The sequence below is a fragment of the Pseudorasbora parva genome, chromosome 2 (assembly GCF_024679245.1).
Source record: "Pseudorasbora parva isolate DD20220531a chromosome 2, ASM2467924v1, whole genome shotgun sequence".
Taxonomy (NCBI): Eukaryota; Metazoa; Chordata; class Actinopteri; order Cypriniformes; family Gobionidae; genus Pseudorasbora; species Pseudorasbora parva.
In genome coordinates, this window is record NC_090173.1 from 2,575,560 (window position 1) to 2,592,750 (window position 17,191).

At 42.3% G+C, this 17,191-nt stretch overlaps 1 protein-coding gene and 1 pseudogene across 4 annotated transcripts; both read left to right on the forward strand.

Moving 5' to 3' along the window:
• The first annotated feature begins 346 nt into the window (after positions 1 to 346).
• Positions 347 to 463, forward strand: LOC137056784 (5S ribosomal RNA; annotated as a pseudogene).
• A 1,908-nt stretch (positions 464 to 2,371) lies between these two features.
• LOC137090237 (zinc finger protein 658B-like) lies at positions 2,372 to 14,409 on the forward strand. Of its 4 annotated transcripts, none has more exons than XM_067454107.1 (4): positions 2,397 to 2,466; positions 3,247 to 3,346; positions 3,483 to 3,609; positions 11,565 to 14,409. In XM_067454107.1, exon 4 carries the CDS (start codon positions 11,570 to 11,572, stop codon positions 13,220 to 13,222), a length of 1,653 nt encoding a protein of 550 aa, XP_067310208.1. In that variant the 5' UTR covers positions 2,397 to 2,466; positions 3,247 to 3,346; positions 3,483 to 3,609; positions 11,565 to 11,569; the 3' UTR covers positions 13,223 to 14,409. The 4 variants fall into 4 exon arrangements, with proteins under 4 accessions (XP_067310200.1, XP_067310208.1, XP_067310227.1 ...); XM_067454126.1 differs by having other exon boundaries at positions 2,418 to 2,466; positions 3,282 to 3,346; XM_067454116.1 differs by lacking the exon at positions 2,397 to 2,466 and adding an exon at positions 2,492 to 2,668 and having other exon boundaries at positions 3,282 to 3,346.
• The last annotated feature ends 2,782 nt before the right edge of the window (positions 14,410 to 17,191 follow it).

Here is a 17,191-nt window from a genome sequence, read left to right on the forward strand (position 1 = left end):
TGGTCATTAATTGACAACAATTATTGCACAAATGTATTTAGTACCAAAAGATCTCATCAAAATATTCAATAAAGATTATTGAACTAAAATATAGAACACTTATTTAATTGAAAAATAGTTACAGTGTATGGTCACATTTGACCATCAAAGAGTATGAGTGTGTGTGACCAATTAGTATATACCTGAAGGCTAAATTCAAGAATGAAAATAATGTTAACAATGTTGCATCTCTATCACTCTTCATAATAAAACGATCCTGTGAATATGGCTGACTTACTAAGCAATGCACAAGCTGTACTGTTTAACAAAACTTGCTGTAAACATCTGTATAGTGAAGCTATACAAAACCAGCAGCCATATCACCCTGTAGCCCAAGACTGGTTTCCCACTGAAGCTAAGCAGGGCTGAGCCTGGTCAGTACCTGGATGGGAGACCAACTGGGAAAACCAGGTTGCTGCTGGTAGAGGTGTTAGTGAGGCCAGCAGGGGGTGCTCACCCTGTGGTCTGTGTGGGTCCTAACGCCCCAGTATAGTGATGGTGTTAGTGAGGCCAGCAGGGGGCGCTCACCCTGTGGTCTGTGTGGGTCCTAACGCCCCAGTATAGTGATGGTGTTAGTGAGGCCAGCAGGGGGCGCTCACCCTGTGGTCTGTGTGTGTCCTAACGCCCCAGTATAGTGATGGTGTTAGTGAGGCCAGCAGGGGGCGCTCACCCTGTGGTCTGTGTGGGTCCTAACGCCCCAGTATAGTGATGGTGTTAGTGAGGCCAGCAGGGGGCGCTCACCCTGTGGTCTGTGTGGGCCCTAACGGCCCAGTATAGTGATGGTGTTAGTGAGGCCAGCAGGGGGCGCTCACCCTGTGGTCTGTGTGGGTCCTAACGCCCCCAGTATAGTGATGGTGTTAGTGAGGCCAGCAGGGGGCGCTCACCCTGTGGTCTGTGTGGGTCCTAACGGCCCAGTATAGTGATGGTGTTAGTGAGGCCAGCAGGGGGCGCTCACCCTGTGGTCTGTGTGGGTCCTAACGGCCCAGTATAGTGATGGGGACACTATACTGACAAAAGAGCACCGTCTTTCGGATGAGATGTTAAACCGAGGTCCCGACTCTCTGTGGTCATTAAAAATCCCAGGTCAAATCCTGGCCAAATTTGCCCATTGGCCGCTGTCCATCATGGCCTCCTAATAATCCCCCTATCCTGACTGGCCTCATCACTCGGTCTCCTCTCCACCAATCAGCTGGTGTGTGGTGAGCGTTCTGGCGCAATATGGCTGCCGTCGCATCATCCAGGTGGATGCTGCACATTGGTGGTGGTTGAGGAAATTCCCCCCTTCAATGTAAAGCGCTTTGAGTGCCTTGAAAAGCGCTATATAAATCGAACGCATTATTATTTTATTTATTATTAAGCTGTTGTGTATCTGCGTAAGCCATTCAAATGCATTGACACCGCGCTAGAAGTATTGCGCGCTCCATGAGCCACGTGACTGCGCACGCCGCCGGCAGATGAGAGCATGTTGCCACTCCGCTTTCATTAGCGCCAAAATGCTATTTATTGTTTGAATTTCGCATTAAAACTTAATAACAATATAAAAAAAGCTATAGGCCTGGCTTTGTTTAATAGAAAAGGCAGGTTTGGCAATTTGGCGTGAGATTAAGTTGAGCAGCGTGAGAGCGTGACACAGAGCCGAAAGCGTGTGTGTCACGCCAAATGCGTGAGAGTTGGCAGGTTATAATTGCACAGTATACACTCTAAAAACCATGACACACACTTATACACTTACAACATGATAATTCCTTTATTTTCTATCACATTTTATGGCATATTTGTATTACATATTGACAACATTAAGGGTCGTTTAACAAATATTAGATAAGAGCCAGGATTAAGATTTCCTCTATGACGCCATAGTTTAGGTCAAGAAAAATATTCATGACACTGTTATAAAACAATTTAACAGAGTATTAACACTTAATGATATCTTAATTACAAATTCAATTTGTACCACTGAAAAAAAAACTGGTCATAAAAAAATGATGACATTATAATGGCGTCACGACAGCCAAAACCAATCACATGACAGTTTAATGTGATGTGAATAAAGATAAGTAGTTTCTTAAGTTTGTCATTAATCTGCTATGTCATGATTATAACAGGTTATGTTGCCTTGGTAATGTCAAGTTGACACTGACAGGAAAAATGATGATATACTGACAGCTCGATTTAAACAGGGCGAAACTGAGCCTTATATGAGCCTGCTCCAAGTCTGCACAAGAGTATTTTCTCCATTCACAGATTCCGATTGGCCAACGCATTTGTCAGCTAAAATACACACACACACACACACACACACACACACACACACACACACACACACACACACACACACACACACACACACACACACAGCTGCAGCGAGTCAGTCAGCCCGTACTGTCGTTCAGAAGTTCAGTAACAGCAGCGGCGATCGTCTCTGAGGTGAGTCGAGCCAGTTCGCGGTATTTCTCCTCAAATTTACACACCATCACACACACTTTATACAGTTTGATAAAGCGACAGGTCATGTCTGTTTTGTTCTCATCGGGCTCAGCGCTACTTGAGCGTCTTCCTCCTGAAATAGACATTTAGTGCAGCAGCAGCGAGCATGAGAGGAACATGTGTTGAGTTCATTCAGACCTGAGTGAGTGTGTGTGTGTGTGTGTGTGTGCTTTTGGGATCGTGTGTGTGATTGTTTTAATGTTTGAGGGAGAACTGTTACTGAAGGTCAAGTCAAAAGGCAAAGTTTGAGATATGTGAGGGGAATAATACAAGTGTTGAGCTCACATTTTAAAGCTAGTTACTTTACATTATTAAAATACTCACACTAGCCTATAATGAGCCACGTGAGACTTCAGAAATACATGCTCATTTGGAAATGTTTTAAAGGTTTTGTGATCATCGTCATTTTCTGTACAAAATATGTTAATGATCTAATTACTTTATTACATTAATAGTAGTTATTAGAAAGTTGAACTATATTTAGATTCATTTAGATATATTAGTGTAAGTATTGATCTGAGTGTAGTGTTGTTTTTAATGGCATATTGTGAGATATACTATCTTTCAGTAGAGCAGTTGAATAGTCTTTTGTCATATATCCTGAGTGTAATAATGTGTTTGTAAGAGCAAACAGTCAGAATAAAGTGAGATGATCTGCTGATGATCCTGAATGTCTTGTTGAATGAGTGTTGATAGTCTGAGGCTCATCAATATTAACAGAGCTGCTGAAAAGACTCTTTATTTCATCTCAATAGTTCCTGTTTTCACCTCATTTATTATGATGATGTCTTCACATCTCCTGTAAATGAGAAGTACTGTGGTATTTGTTGATCCTTTCTACTTTATTTCTTTCCATTATTTGTGTCAAAATTGACATTAAATTATTTTTATTCTGTTGTCTATTAGTATTAACAACAAAACAAACTTAGTAACTGATATATTTTTGCTTTTGTCAGATCAGCCCCTCCTACTGCATTTCATCATCAGTGAAGCTCCTCCCACAGCAGTCGCATCATCAGTAAAGCTCCTCCCACATCAATCACATCATCAGATCAGCCCCTCCCACACCAATCGTTTCATCAGGTCAGTAATTAATTAATATTAATTTTAGTTTTAAGAAGGAGTGGGTACAGAAACACGATATTAAATGCTTCCCAGAGCTAAATTATGAAAAGCCACAGTATCGGCAGATCACGCGAGCTGACTACACAAGCGGTTCTGTTTAAAATGCTGCGCGCTCCATCACTGCGTGTGCTGTGAGTTTAACCTGTTTTTTTACTAATCCTACACCAGAACGTCCTGTAAATGTCCGAACTTTACAGAAAATGCTTTCACACAAGAAACGAAACGAAGCTTTGTTCAGTTTGGTCCGGACCGAGACTACCTCTTTTCGTCAGACCAAATTTCGTCTGTTTGGTCTGGACCGTGGTCCGAGGGAGGTTTCACACCTGTAATTTTGGTTCGTACCTGTGGCGAGGTGAACGAGGGAGAGACATGGGAGGAGCGAGTGAGACCGGGGACGTGATTGCGAAAGAGCGCCACCTGCGAGCCACACCGGTCTCGAGTCCTCTCATGAGGGAGCTCGGAGGCATTTAGGGACGAGCGACACCAGTCAAGGACGAGCGAGGACAGTTTTGTTTTGTGTGTGCAGGCAGTCGTCCATGAGGGGCTGCCCGCGGTTTACTTTCGTTTTGTTTATTTAATAAAAGTTGTTGAATGTTCGCCGGTTCCCGCCTCCTTCCTTCCATCAAAGAACCTTATTACAGGTCCAAACTGAAAAGTCCGAAAATCCGGACCAAACAAGGTAGGTGTGAAAGCACCCTAAGTCATCTCTCGGATCATTTATATTTTCAGGCCTATTCATGATTTTGGATATGTTAGTCTTAGTGAGTTAAATTCTTTGTCTTGATTTCAGTTTGGTTTTATGGTTTAGTTGTTGAATTTAATTTGCTTGTTTTGTTTGACTGTTCTCTTTTTATTGTGTTTGTGTGAAGCACTTTGGTCCGCAGTAATGTTGTTATAATTATACATGTAAAAATAGCAAGTAGACATCTATTTTAATTGTTAATTGATAAACTAGTGTCGGAGTTGGGCTGTAGCGATGAAGGAGACGATTCTGACTCGTCATCTCTGCAGTCGTGTCTGCGCCTATGGAGGGAAATGCTCCTTTCATTTGGATTTCATAATCAAAGTATTTGTTTAGTTAGTGATACTTAGCCTACTTTATTTAAACTTAAAAGCCTAAAATCTTTATTTTAATATGGCAACATGATACCTCGTTCCACAACGCTTCTATGTAAAAGTTGCTCTCAGCAGCTTTGGGAATGGGTTTAATCAAATAACTTCTACTGCTCTTTAGGAGAACTCTTAGTGCTAAGATGAAATGATTTGTGAATACAGCCCGTCACACTTTAATACAGTTTAACAGAGGATCTCATGTGCAGGTGCTCTCCTTCCGTTCTCTTCCTGGAATCTCCCAAATACTCCCAACACTTTCGCCACAGTTACTTCATTCACAGGCTATCTTGTTCTCTTGTGGCCGACTGCCAACTTATCTACTGCAAAAACATATTTTAAATGTGCCACAAAGGGATTTTTCATCATTATTTTTATCAAGAGAACAACACATTAAAGGCCATGTGAACCAAAAGAGCCTTTACTATCAGTGCAGATGTCGACTGACAGAGACTTTCCTGTGAGACTTCGCTCAGTCATGAAGGCCATGAGGCCTAAAAACACTTCTTCGCAAACTAAGGGGGATGCACCGAAATCAAAATTCTTGGCCGAAACCGAAAAAGAGGAAATCAAATATTTATTTAGCACATTGCAACAATGCACAGTATATGACCGTATACTAAAGTATACAGTATACACAGTATACTAAAATGTTTAACTTGACCTCACTCATGTGTAGGCTACATTAAATAATAATGTACAGGCCTACTGGCCTGCAGAAAGGTACAGGAATTGAATAAAGTAATCAAATGTAAAATAACTGGATATTTAACTGTTTAAATTAAAGATTACTTCTTATTAAACCTACACAAGCTATTCAATCAAGAGCAGTGAGTGATGTCCTTATCTTTTGTTTGACATTAACTCTTTCCCCGCCAGCGTTTTTAAAAAAGTTGTCCGCCACCGCCAGGGTTTTTGACAATTTTCACAAAGATTTAATAGCCCATAAAATATTTTGTTTTATGAATATCTGAGCATGCAATATATCAAAATAAAGAGCTGACCCTCTTCTTTTATACAAAAAACCCGCATTTATCAACACTTGAATATAGGTTTCATAAAAAAAGCTAAATTTTGAACAAAAAGCTGAGAAAATCACGTATTTGTGAAAGACTGTTTCCAGATCAGATTCATAGCGATGATCAAACACAGATAGAGTAGATCGAGTCCATCAACACTCCTAATGCTTGCACAGTCCTGTAGCTCATCCTGGGTCCACATTTCATTCAGTAACATTAGGCAGTTTTGATTCATATGCTGTTTAATGAGGATGATCACTTTATTTTTCATATGCATATGCACACTGCGTCTTACTCGAGTGTGTTTTGATCAGGAGATTCAGAAGATGCACAATAGCGCCCCCTAGCGCCCGACAGTGAAAACACAGAAAATTCCTTTATTGGCCTGGAAGCGTTTTTCTCACAAATAACGGAAATTTCCGTGTTTGGCAGGGAAAGAGTTAAACAGAAAGCAGTAAAGGCTACTGCCCCTTTAAGACCTAATGCATGGATATACTCATCTTCCTAGACTATATAAAGTTCACTTAAAGGGGGGGTGAAATGCTGTTTCATGCATACTGATCTTTTTACACTGTTAAAGACTTGGAATCCCATACTAAACATAGACAAAGTTTCAAAAGTTAAGGTGGACGTTTGATGGGAGTATTTCTTTGTCAAAAATACTACTTCCGGTTAGTCATAAGTTTCGGCAAGTTTTTTGAGATCATGCGTCCCCTTTGACGTTAATGGGGGCGGAATTTCCTTGTATGGGCCTTACGGACAATTCTACCGGAAGAGCGTGAGAGAGAGAGAGAGAGGGAGAGAGAGAGAGGGAGAGAGAGAGAGAGAGAGAGAGAGAGAGAGAGAGAGAGAGAGAGAGAGAGAGAGAGAGAGAGAGAGAGAGAGAGAGAGAGAGGGAGAGAGCGAAAGTTACAGCCTACGCCCATCAAAGCGCTGGCTTGTAGGATGCGCTGGACAGGTGATGTGCACATAACAATGTCACCAAAAAAGTGCGTTTTTGGTTGCCAGACCAAGACAGTCCTGCACAGATTCCCCAAAAACCCGCGTTAAGGCAACAGTGGATGTAATTTGCTTTTCCGGATCAGCAACTGAGTTGCGCGAATGTTTATATCTGTTCGCTGCATTTCGGTGCCGACTGTTTCATAAACAAGGCCCAGCTCGACGCCGGATTTTCCGATCGCCTAATGCTGAAGGATGGAGCAGTCCCAACGATAAAGGTCCCAACGTTAGAACCGCGGGCGGTGAGTGAGACTGCTTCAAATGTCTGTGTTTTTGCCTATGCCCATCAAGTAGCCCAAACATGATCACGTATAGTTAATTGATCAATGGAGCATGCGATGTGTAGTGCGTGTACATTTGTTTAGCTGGCCACTATATGTGTAACTTTATGTTTGTGTATTGTAAAAGCACTCCAAACAACAATACACAAAGAGGGGGGAAATATGTTGAACTAAATAAGCGCGCTTCTTCATTCAAATGCGCTACTATTCCGTGTCTTTCTATGTAAACACTAACTTAGCCTGCCGTGCAAAACCAGTCCGCTTACTGTCTACACAAACCACGCGTAAACACACACACACACACACGTGCACAACTGCACTTCCCACATGTACACCTTCAAAGACAAAAATACGACGATATAATTCAAGTATAAATATGTAAATAACACAAGCCGCTAAGCATATTATATAGTTAGTGTATAACTTGTACCACATAGAGACGTCCTGCTCTAGTCGTTTTTGCTGCTGCTCCTGTTCAACTGCAGCCTCTGGGTCTGATTCCGGATCATAGATGTATGGCTGTATCTGATTAAAAGCCATATTTTTATTTTGAATAAAGTTTTTTCCCGCTGTTAGGGATGACACAGCTTAATGACGCACTCGACTCAACACAATAGCAGCGGCGCGCACACGTCATTATTTAGCTCCGCTCATACGACACGCCCCCACCCGCTCTGCTTTTTTCGGAAAGACTCGGAACAGCGCATCTTTCTTTTATAATTATAAAAAAAATAAAGACTTTTCGGAGATATGCAGGATGCAATGCTACTCTATAGGTACTCAAGATTGACATGACACTGACTGAAACTGAGTGTTTCACCCCCCCTTTAAGGCATATTCAGACTATGTTTGCTAAGATACTCATCAAGATGGACATGTTGACATACCGTATTTCCTCAAATAAAAGCCTGTAGTCAATTAAACGCCGGGCCTCTGATAGTGGCCGGGGGCGTGGTCAACACGAACAAATAAAGGCCGGTCTCAAATAAAGGCCGAGGGGAAAATGAGTGGATAATCTCCTAAATGCCGTTAATTTAATGCGAAACCATCCTGATGCCATGCGCCCCGATGCGAGTCATGCCAGTGCGACACACACTAATCCTGATCTCTTCTATAGTTAACCTAAACACTTTACAGGGATTGCTTTGTAAATTAAATTGAGAATATAACGGATGGATGTGCCATTTTAAATTGGCTACTGTAGTCTATGAGAGATGGGACATCTGTGAAAATTCAGGCAGGCTACAAATATTGGTCTTCACAATGCGTGCGTCTCAATCTGCTCCGTCAGTAGTCAGGGCACTGATCAGGGATCAGCCCATTGACTTACCGGTATGTCCTGATCAGTGCCCTGACTACTGAACTAGGGAGCTGATTAAGACGCACCTAATATTAGCCTCTCGTCTCTTTTATGTCTTTAGGGTGTCGCACCCAAGCCTCGAAGCTCAGCTCCGTACAGCGCCACATCTCAAGCCTTGTTTATACTTTCGCCTGTCTCCGCTGCGTGAGCCTCCGCTGACTGCGCGCCGCGCGCTCCTCCCCAAACGACGCGCTCACCCTTGTGCTATTCTCTGAAACGACAGAGGGCGATTCGGAGTAATTGTTCTATAAACCAACAGGAAAAAGCGTCGAGAAGAAGTGGGCTAACGTGCACAGGTGATGATATTTATTTGAGTACATTTCACCAAAAACCACACTACAGAAGAATCGTGTGAAACTCAGTAAACCTTGGCTTGATATTATTACTTGTGACATGAGAACAAAATATGCACTAAATTAACAATCTCTTAAATATTTCCTAATTTCACTAAACTTTAATGTCGTGATTTATTTATTTATTTATTTATTTTATTTAACCTGGATCTTTATTTAAAATGGCTTATTTCTGCTTTTTTAGGCTCATTCAGTAAATCTAAGCACCTAATGTGCAAACTGGGGGCCGGTGTGATGAGACGTCATGCTCGGCTAGATTCGCTGATAACTCGTTCATCTTCGGATGCGGAGTTGCGCGCGGAGTTACAAAAAATGCGTATTATGTTGTTGTATGGTGATATTTTTGCAAATGTTTCTTAAAAAAATCTATGATATTTGTCCACTGGAACGATCACTTTAAATTGAAAACGGTTTACATAAAGCAGTTATATTTCAAACAGATGGAATTAGAAATACAGGCCTGTCCCTAATAAAAGCCTACTTCAAATAACAGCCCCCATCGGCAGTTCAGGTAAATAAAGGCCCCGGTCTTTATTTGAGGAATTACGGTATTTCTTGTGTGAGTTTGTCCGTTCAAGCGCAAGACTTGAAAGAGAACTCAATATTTGCGTACTCTGAGACGTTTTGGGACGAGTGCACAGAGACAGATCTTCTCACAGTGCGAGTGAGTTCTCATTCACGTCTTCTATGTCTATACCCGGGAAATGATGGTGTAAATTACTGGTTATATTCAAACATACGGCAGCATTTGCATGCATTGAACAAAGTTTACAAAGAGAGACTCTTTTGCCCACGTTTTTCTTTTATTATCGCTGTTGTTGTAGTTTATCACTAAGGAGCCAGTATGCATATCCATCGACAGAAACATACACAAAGCATTAGTTTCAAGTTACAACCTATATTATAGGTGCGTCATCAGATGTGAGATGATCCACATACGTCCACACTGCAGACATGTTGCTTTAGACAAGCCCATGCAGGTCACGGTTTCTGTTTGCATCATCACAACATTTCGCCCGTATTGTTTCGGTGATGAAAATGGCCCAAAAGTGCAGTATCAGTTTATGTGGCTGAATATTCGGTGCATCCCTACTAACTAATTCTATAATTGTTTTCTATAGGATAAATTAAATACTTCATCACGACTTGGTACCGAAGACGATATACACTATATTGCCAAAAGTTGCCTTTACATGCACATGAACTTCCCATTGTTAATCCGTAGGGGTTAATAGGGAGTTGGCCCACCCTTTGCCACTATACCAGCTTCAACTCTTCTGGGAAGGCTTTCCTCAAGGTTTAGGAGTGTGTTTATGGGGAATTTTGCCCATTCGTCTAGAAGCTCATTTGTGAGGTCCGGTCGCTGATGTTGGACGAGAAGGCCTGGCTCTCAGTCTCCGCTCTAATTCATCCCAAAGCTGTTCTATCGGGTTGAGCTCAGGACTCTGTGCAGGCGGGTCAAGTTCATCCACACCAAACTCCTCATCCATGTCTTTATGGGCTGACGCTTTGTGCACTGGAGCGTAGTCATGTTGGGACAGGAAGGGGCCGTCCACAAACTGTTCCCACAAACTTAGGAGCATGAACTTGTCCAAAATGTCTTAGTGAAGCATTAAGAGTTCCTTTCACTGGAACTAAGGGGCCAAGCCAAACCCCTGACAAACAACCCGCCCTATAATCCCCCTCCACCAAAGTTTACACATGGCAGAATGCAGTCCTGTTCTCCTGGCAACCGCCAAACCCAGACTCGTCCATGGGATTGTCAGACTGAAGCGTGATTGGTCGCTCAGAGAACACGTCTCACTGCTCTAGAGTCCAGTGGCGTCTGCTTTACTCCACTGCATCCCACGCTTTACATTGCACTTGGTGATGTAAGGCTTAGATGAACTACTCGGCCATGGAAACCCATTCCATGAAGCTCTCTACGCTGTTCTTGAGCTCATCTAAAGGCCACAGAAGTCTGGAGCTATTGACTCTGCAGAAAGTTGGTGACTTCTGCGCACTGTGACATGCGCTGACCCCGCTCTGGGATTTTACATGGCCTACCACTTCGTAGCTGAGTTGCTGTTGTTCCCAATCACTTCCACATTGTTATAATACCACAACAGTTTTAGCATCTATAAAAAATTTCAGCTTTAATGAAATTACTTTTTAATAATAACATTAAATGACTAGTGTTATGCCTCTGACTTCAGGCTCATTATCGGCTGATTCAGAGGCTGAGGTTGACATCATTGTAGTCCTTAGTTCACAACACTTAAGTGCCATCTCAGTCAATGCTTAAAAATGAGGGGTGGTCCATGATGGGTAATAAGGGGACACAAATTTTCCTTTAAACGAGTTGGCCTTTAAAGTACTGGATCGATAAGCAGTGTGAGTAGTTTAAACCCTTAATGATACCCATCCCTAGTCTTAAGTGTGTCAAAATAAGAACAATGCAATTTTATGCATAGTTCTTGACTTGTATTATCCCAGTTATTTATAATTATAGAGCTTATTATTCTTTTGGTAACAGGGTTGATGTATGCGGTCAATACTGAGACAATTTATTAAGATTATTTTCTTATCTTCCCATCATGTGGCAGAAAGAGCCCACGTGATGGCACTTCCTGAGTGTCACAGTTTTAAGTAGAAATGCTTCTGACTTAAGTTTAACTGATGCCCAAACGTCTCCTAATTGATTTTGGCAGAGTTGAACAACGCCTCGCCCCCTATGAACACTATCACTTGGGATTAAGGTCTCAAGTGTGCCACTAACTGCATTAAATTATAATTTTTTATTTGATTTCAGACGTAATGGAAGAGCACGAGGAGAGTGAAGAACTGAGTGAAGTGGAGGAGGAACATCATGTCAAACCTGGAGAAAAACCTTTGAGTCGCTCAAAGACTAAAAAGACATTTATAAAGAAAACAAGAGCCGAGAAATCTACAACCTGCACTCAGTGCGGAAAGAGTTTCACAACCAAACAACATCTTAATGTCCATATGAGAGTTCATACTGGAGAGAAGCCATTCGAATGTGATCAGTGTGGGAAGACTTTCTCAACGAAATATCATCTTGACCTTCACATGAGAGTTCACACTGGAGAGAAGCCGTACTCATGTGATCAGTGCGGGAAGAGCTTCACACAAAAACCAAATCTTATGAAACACATGATGTTCCACACTGGAGAGAAGCCATTCACATGTGATCAGTGCGGAACAAGCTTTGCATTAAAAATAAGTTTAACGGAACACATGAGGATCCACTCTGGAGAGAAGCCGTTCTCATGTGATCAGTGCGGGAAGAGTTTTCCATACAAACGAAGTCTTGAGGGTCACATGAGAATTCACTCTGGACAGAAGCCGTTCACCTGTGATCAATGTCCGAGGAGCTTCACACAAAAAATACACCTTAAGATTCACATGATGAGGCACACCGGAGAGAAGCCGCATGCATGTGATAAATGTGGGAAGAGTTTCACGTCTTCATCACACCTTACAAGTCACATGAGGATCCACACCGGAGAGAAGCCGTTCATGTGTGATCAGTGTGAAAAGAGATTCTCAAACAAACAAAGTCTTGATGATCACTTGAGCATTCACACTGGAAAGAGACCGTTCTCATGTGATCAGTGCGGGAAGAGCTTCGTGAAATCTGATAAGCTTAAAAGACACATGAAAATTCACACCGGAGAGAAGCCGTTCTCATGTGATCAGTGCGGGAAGAGTTTCCTGGAATCCACAAACCTTAAAGCACACATGAGGATCCACACCGGAGAGAAGCCGTTCTCATGTGATCAGTGCGGGAAGAGCTTCATGGATTCAAGATATCTTAAGAGTCACATGAGGATCCACACTGGTGAGAAGCCATGCAAGTGTGATCAGTGTGAGAAGAGATTCGCAAACAGAAACAATCTTGAGCGTCACATGAGGATCCACACCGGAGAGAGGCCGTTCTCATGTGATCAATGCGGGAAGAGCTTCAAAGATAATGCAAGTCTTAAGATTCACAAGAGAGTTCACACCGGAGAGAAGCCGTTCATGTGTGATCAATGCGAAAAGATATTCGCTAATAGACAAAACCTTAATGCTCACATGAAGATCCACACCGGAGAGAACCCGTTCAAGTGTGATCAGTGTGGGAAGAGTTTTAATTATTTATCAAACCTGAAGAAACACCTGACAGTTCATACGAAGGAGAAGCCACATTCATGCTCTGTGTGTGGAACGAGTTTCTCACTGATGCAAAGTTTACGCATACATCACAAAATACACACTGGTGTAAAAAATTACATGTGCTTTGAGTGTGAGAAGACTTTTATTTCAGCGAGACATTTAAAACTGCACCAGAGGACCCACACTGGAGAGAAACCTTACAAGTGTTCACACTGTGACAAGAGATTCGGCATGACATCACATCTGAAAAGACACGAGAGGATCCACGGCAGAAAGAAGCCGCAGGAGTGATCGGTGTGGATAGAGTTTCACTCCTGAAGAAACACATGAGGATCCATACGGTGGAGAAACCACTTTTCCTAACAGCCATGATGAGTGACAGGACCTGTTGTTGGCTGATTGTAGGAGTGGGTGATCTGGAGATTTTATATATGTGTATTTTATATCTATTTTATATGTGATTGATCTTGAAGAAGCAAAAAAACTAATATTCAAGAGAATCATAGAGATTGTTATCTTTTATGTCTTCTTAATAATGCAAAAATGACTGTGACTCTCATGCATGGTGACAAATAAACGCGAGCTAGCAAAATGGGCAATATGATGACTTGAGGTTTTGTGAACTAGTGCCAGATGTAACGACTGAAGTACAATGTTAGGAAAGATCAGTCTGAACTTACCTGAAGATCCTTTTGAGCCTGAAGATCCTTTTGCGCAGCATAAAACAGATGAAGATAATGATGAAGAGTGCAAACAGCCACCACAACTGATCTATACAAGCCATATAATATAAAATCAGCTGTAACCGCAGCAAAAGAACACACTGAAGTCATTCTTAAAAAGGGAAGATGTGTTCGGAGTTTTGCCAAACGGATACGGCGAATGTTTAATCTGTCAACGAGCTCTGCTTCACCTTCGCTGCTCTGGTTGGTTGTAGCGCTATCCTATCGCGTGCAGAGGGAATTTGAAAGACAGCCATTTATCCGCCCCTTGGATTGAGCTGCCTATGGTGAGTTTCCAGACCAAACATCTGGATGTGGGTCTGGCTAGTCAGGCTAGCCTTCACGTGCTATCGGAATTATCGTAAATGAGTTTCCTAGGTAAAAATTGCACATGAACGCCCTCACATTTCAACATTTGAATGCGACGAGCTCGTTATCACGACTTCAGAAGTGGGAATTATCAAATTTCCGATAGAAACACACCCAGCAAACAGGGGACGTCCCCCGGACGTTACGAACGTCCGTTTAGGTCCGCATTTGGTCCGCTTTGTAACGTTCGCTCACGGACTTTCGGCGGACGTCCGCATTTGGGCCGCGGTGGAACGTTCGCTGGCGGAATCAAAACAATGTATTTAGGCGGCAAGATTATGTGCACACCGAATTATTAATTATTAACATTCAGACGGAATGCCGCAGCAGCGCTCCTTAATGTCTCTTAGCAATATAGTAATCACTAATTCAGAGAATACTGTAATGATTTGCACGTTTGGGATGTGTGACGTCATCCAGAGTGACAAACACGGGAGAAGGGACAAGCTGGATGAGCACACCTGCGGACAATTTATAATTGTTGTGTGGTTTTAAAAGAGGGTGAGGGGAAGAATACACGGGCTTCTTGTGACAATGTATTGTTGAATACGGACGTGATTGATTCAAGCTTGGAGGGTCTACGGGGAAAGAGGGGCCGTTTTGTGGCGTTCGTGGCTGGCTAGCACCACCGACGCTGAAGAACACCGGGGTACCACTTATTGGCCCGGAGGTAGATAGTGGGGGAACATATAGGTAGAGAGGAAAGTGAACATAGGTGGACCCCGACAGGCTTCACTCAGGAAAGACGTCCCCTAATATTGCTGCGGAGGAGAAGGGCGTGTCTTCTCAGTGACGGCGGGGTGCCGTCAGGCACGGACAGGGAAGTCCAAAACTATTTTATCTATCCATTCATTTGTGTATTGTCTGTCCTGGTCAGCTGTGTGTGCGCATGTCCCGTTAAATGCTGTAGGCTGATTATGTGTACTGGTTATTATATTAAGAGGGTTTTAGTGTGCTGTGTTTATGATATTGTCCACTATTTATTGGTTGCTGTGAAGTTTGAGTGTGTATTGGGTGTCCATTTTTAAAGTGTGTGCACTGTAGAAAGGAATGAAATGACCAGTGTATGTATTCAGGATAGCCAAATGTGACAATGCCAGAAGGCTGCTATTATTGTTAATAAAGTGTATACTTTCTTGATCAGGTGGCTCTTGTGTGCATTGAGTGCTCCTCCCGGACCAAACCGGGTTAAAATTAAAGGTGGTGGCAGCGTAAGTGCAAATCCACAAGATAGCTCCATAGCGCCCCTTAGTGGCGACGGGGTTGATTACACTGGTGGCAGCGGTGGGACGGAACCCAAATATTGTGTATAAATATATATAATAATTTATTTGTTTGTTTCTTCTTTTGGTTAGTAAATAAATAAATAAAATGGAGCGTACTGAAAATGCACATTCTAGTCAAGAGCCTGTTGTTCAAGTAGCCATGGATAGGATCCCTGTTACTAATAGCATAGTGAATCGCCCAGTTTTTATGCCAGAAACATTTACAGGTAGTGGCCGGGATTGGTCTGATTGGTCCCAGCAATTTGAGATGGCAGCAGAGGTGAATAATTGGAACGGGGAAATTAAGCTGAAGTTTATGTCTCTTTTATTGTCTGGGCGAGCTAGGGATGTATTTTGCGGTTTGACAGCAGAAGATCGTAGTAGTTATGAGAAATTAAAAGAAGCTTTGAGCAAATGTTTTGATCCGTGTGAAAGTGAGGATTGGAACCGTGCAAGCTTGTCATCGAGAAGAAGGTTGGCAGGGGAAACTGCACGTGAGTTTGGTAATGCTCTAAGGCGATTGGTGGCTAAATCTTATCCAGTGGCCAATGGTGATACGCAAGATCTATTAGCACGCGAACATTTTATTGCTCATGTGGGGACGGGTGAGCTAAGAATACAGCTTCGTAGTGCTAGACCGGCTACATTAGAGGCAGCCATAAATTTGGCTTCGGAGCTCGAACTTATTAGAGAATTAGAGCGTAGCCAAAGTACACCTGAAGCTAGGGTGTGTGGAGTGTCTAATACCACTTCTAATGATGTACAAATGACTATTTTGCTTGAAACTGTAGAGAGTTTGCGCCAGGAAGTTAAAGCTTTACAGGTGACTGTACAAAGTCTTAAACCCCAAGCTAATAATCCCTCCCCTTTTAGGGCCCCTCAACAATCTGAGTCACAGGGTCCCAGTCGCGGTCTGAGAGGTCGTGGTGATGTGTGCTGGGAATGTGGCTGTGACCGTCATTTGAGAAGGGAGTGCCCCTATGTACAGGGAAAATAGAGGGGGCAAGCAAAGAAGGCCAAATGCTTGCCCCCCTCCCTGATTATATGACTGGCCTACAGATTAGTGTTTCTCTCAGCGAACAGGGCGTAGGGGTGTTGTTATCAGCCAGAGTGGGAGGAGCGGTTTGTGACTTGCTGGTAGATACAGGTGCACAGGTTTCTGTTGTATCTAAGGAATTTTGGCTACAAGCAACAAAGGGAGGTTCTGAACTAATGCCCTATTCAGGGAGGGTGTCGGTGGCTGATGGGGGACAAATGAATATTTTGGGAAAGTGGTCAACCGTATGTCAGATTGAAATGTTGGCTTTGGCCACAGATTTTTTAGTAGCCGATATACCCTTGCAGGAGATAATTTTGGGTACTGATTTCCTGATGAAATGTGGGGCTGTAATTGACTTGAGTTCACAATGCTGTACCTTAATGGGAAAGTGTCTGCCTTTACATGTGGGTAATAGGCATGTGCCGATATCAATTTTTCATGTTGCGATTAATTGATGAAGTTTTATCACGATATACGATATTATCACGATATTGAAATAAGTTGCAAAAAAAAGTGTTGCCATAGCATAAGAGGTTTAAGAACTATTTTTGTAAGAACAAAAATAACTGAATGTTTAAATACAATAATGCACCAAAAATATATACAGCTCTGGAAAAAAAATGAAGAGACCACTCTTGAGAAATCAATGTTAAGTGGTCTCTTGATTTTTTTTTCAGAGCTGTAAAAGTACAATTTTCAAACAGATTAAAGTGCAAAAGAATTAGGCTATAAAGAACAACAGGTAGGCTTACAAATTACAATAAGGTCTCATTAGTTTATGCATTAGCTAAGATTGAGCAATAGCTACATTTGGTACAGAAAGTATAATGTTTTTGTTAATGTTAGTTAAGAAATACTGATCATT

What these genes read in the sequence shown, in the direction of transcription:
- LOC137090237 (XM_067454099.1), top strand. Translation starts at nt 11,570, where the DNA reads ATGGAAGAGCACGAGGAGAGTGAAGAACTGAGTGAAGTGGAGGAGGAA.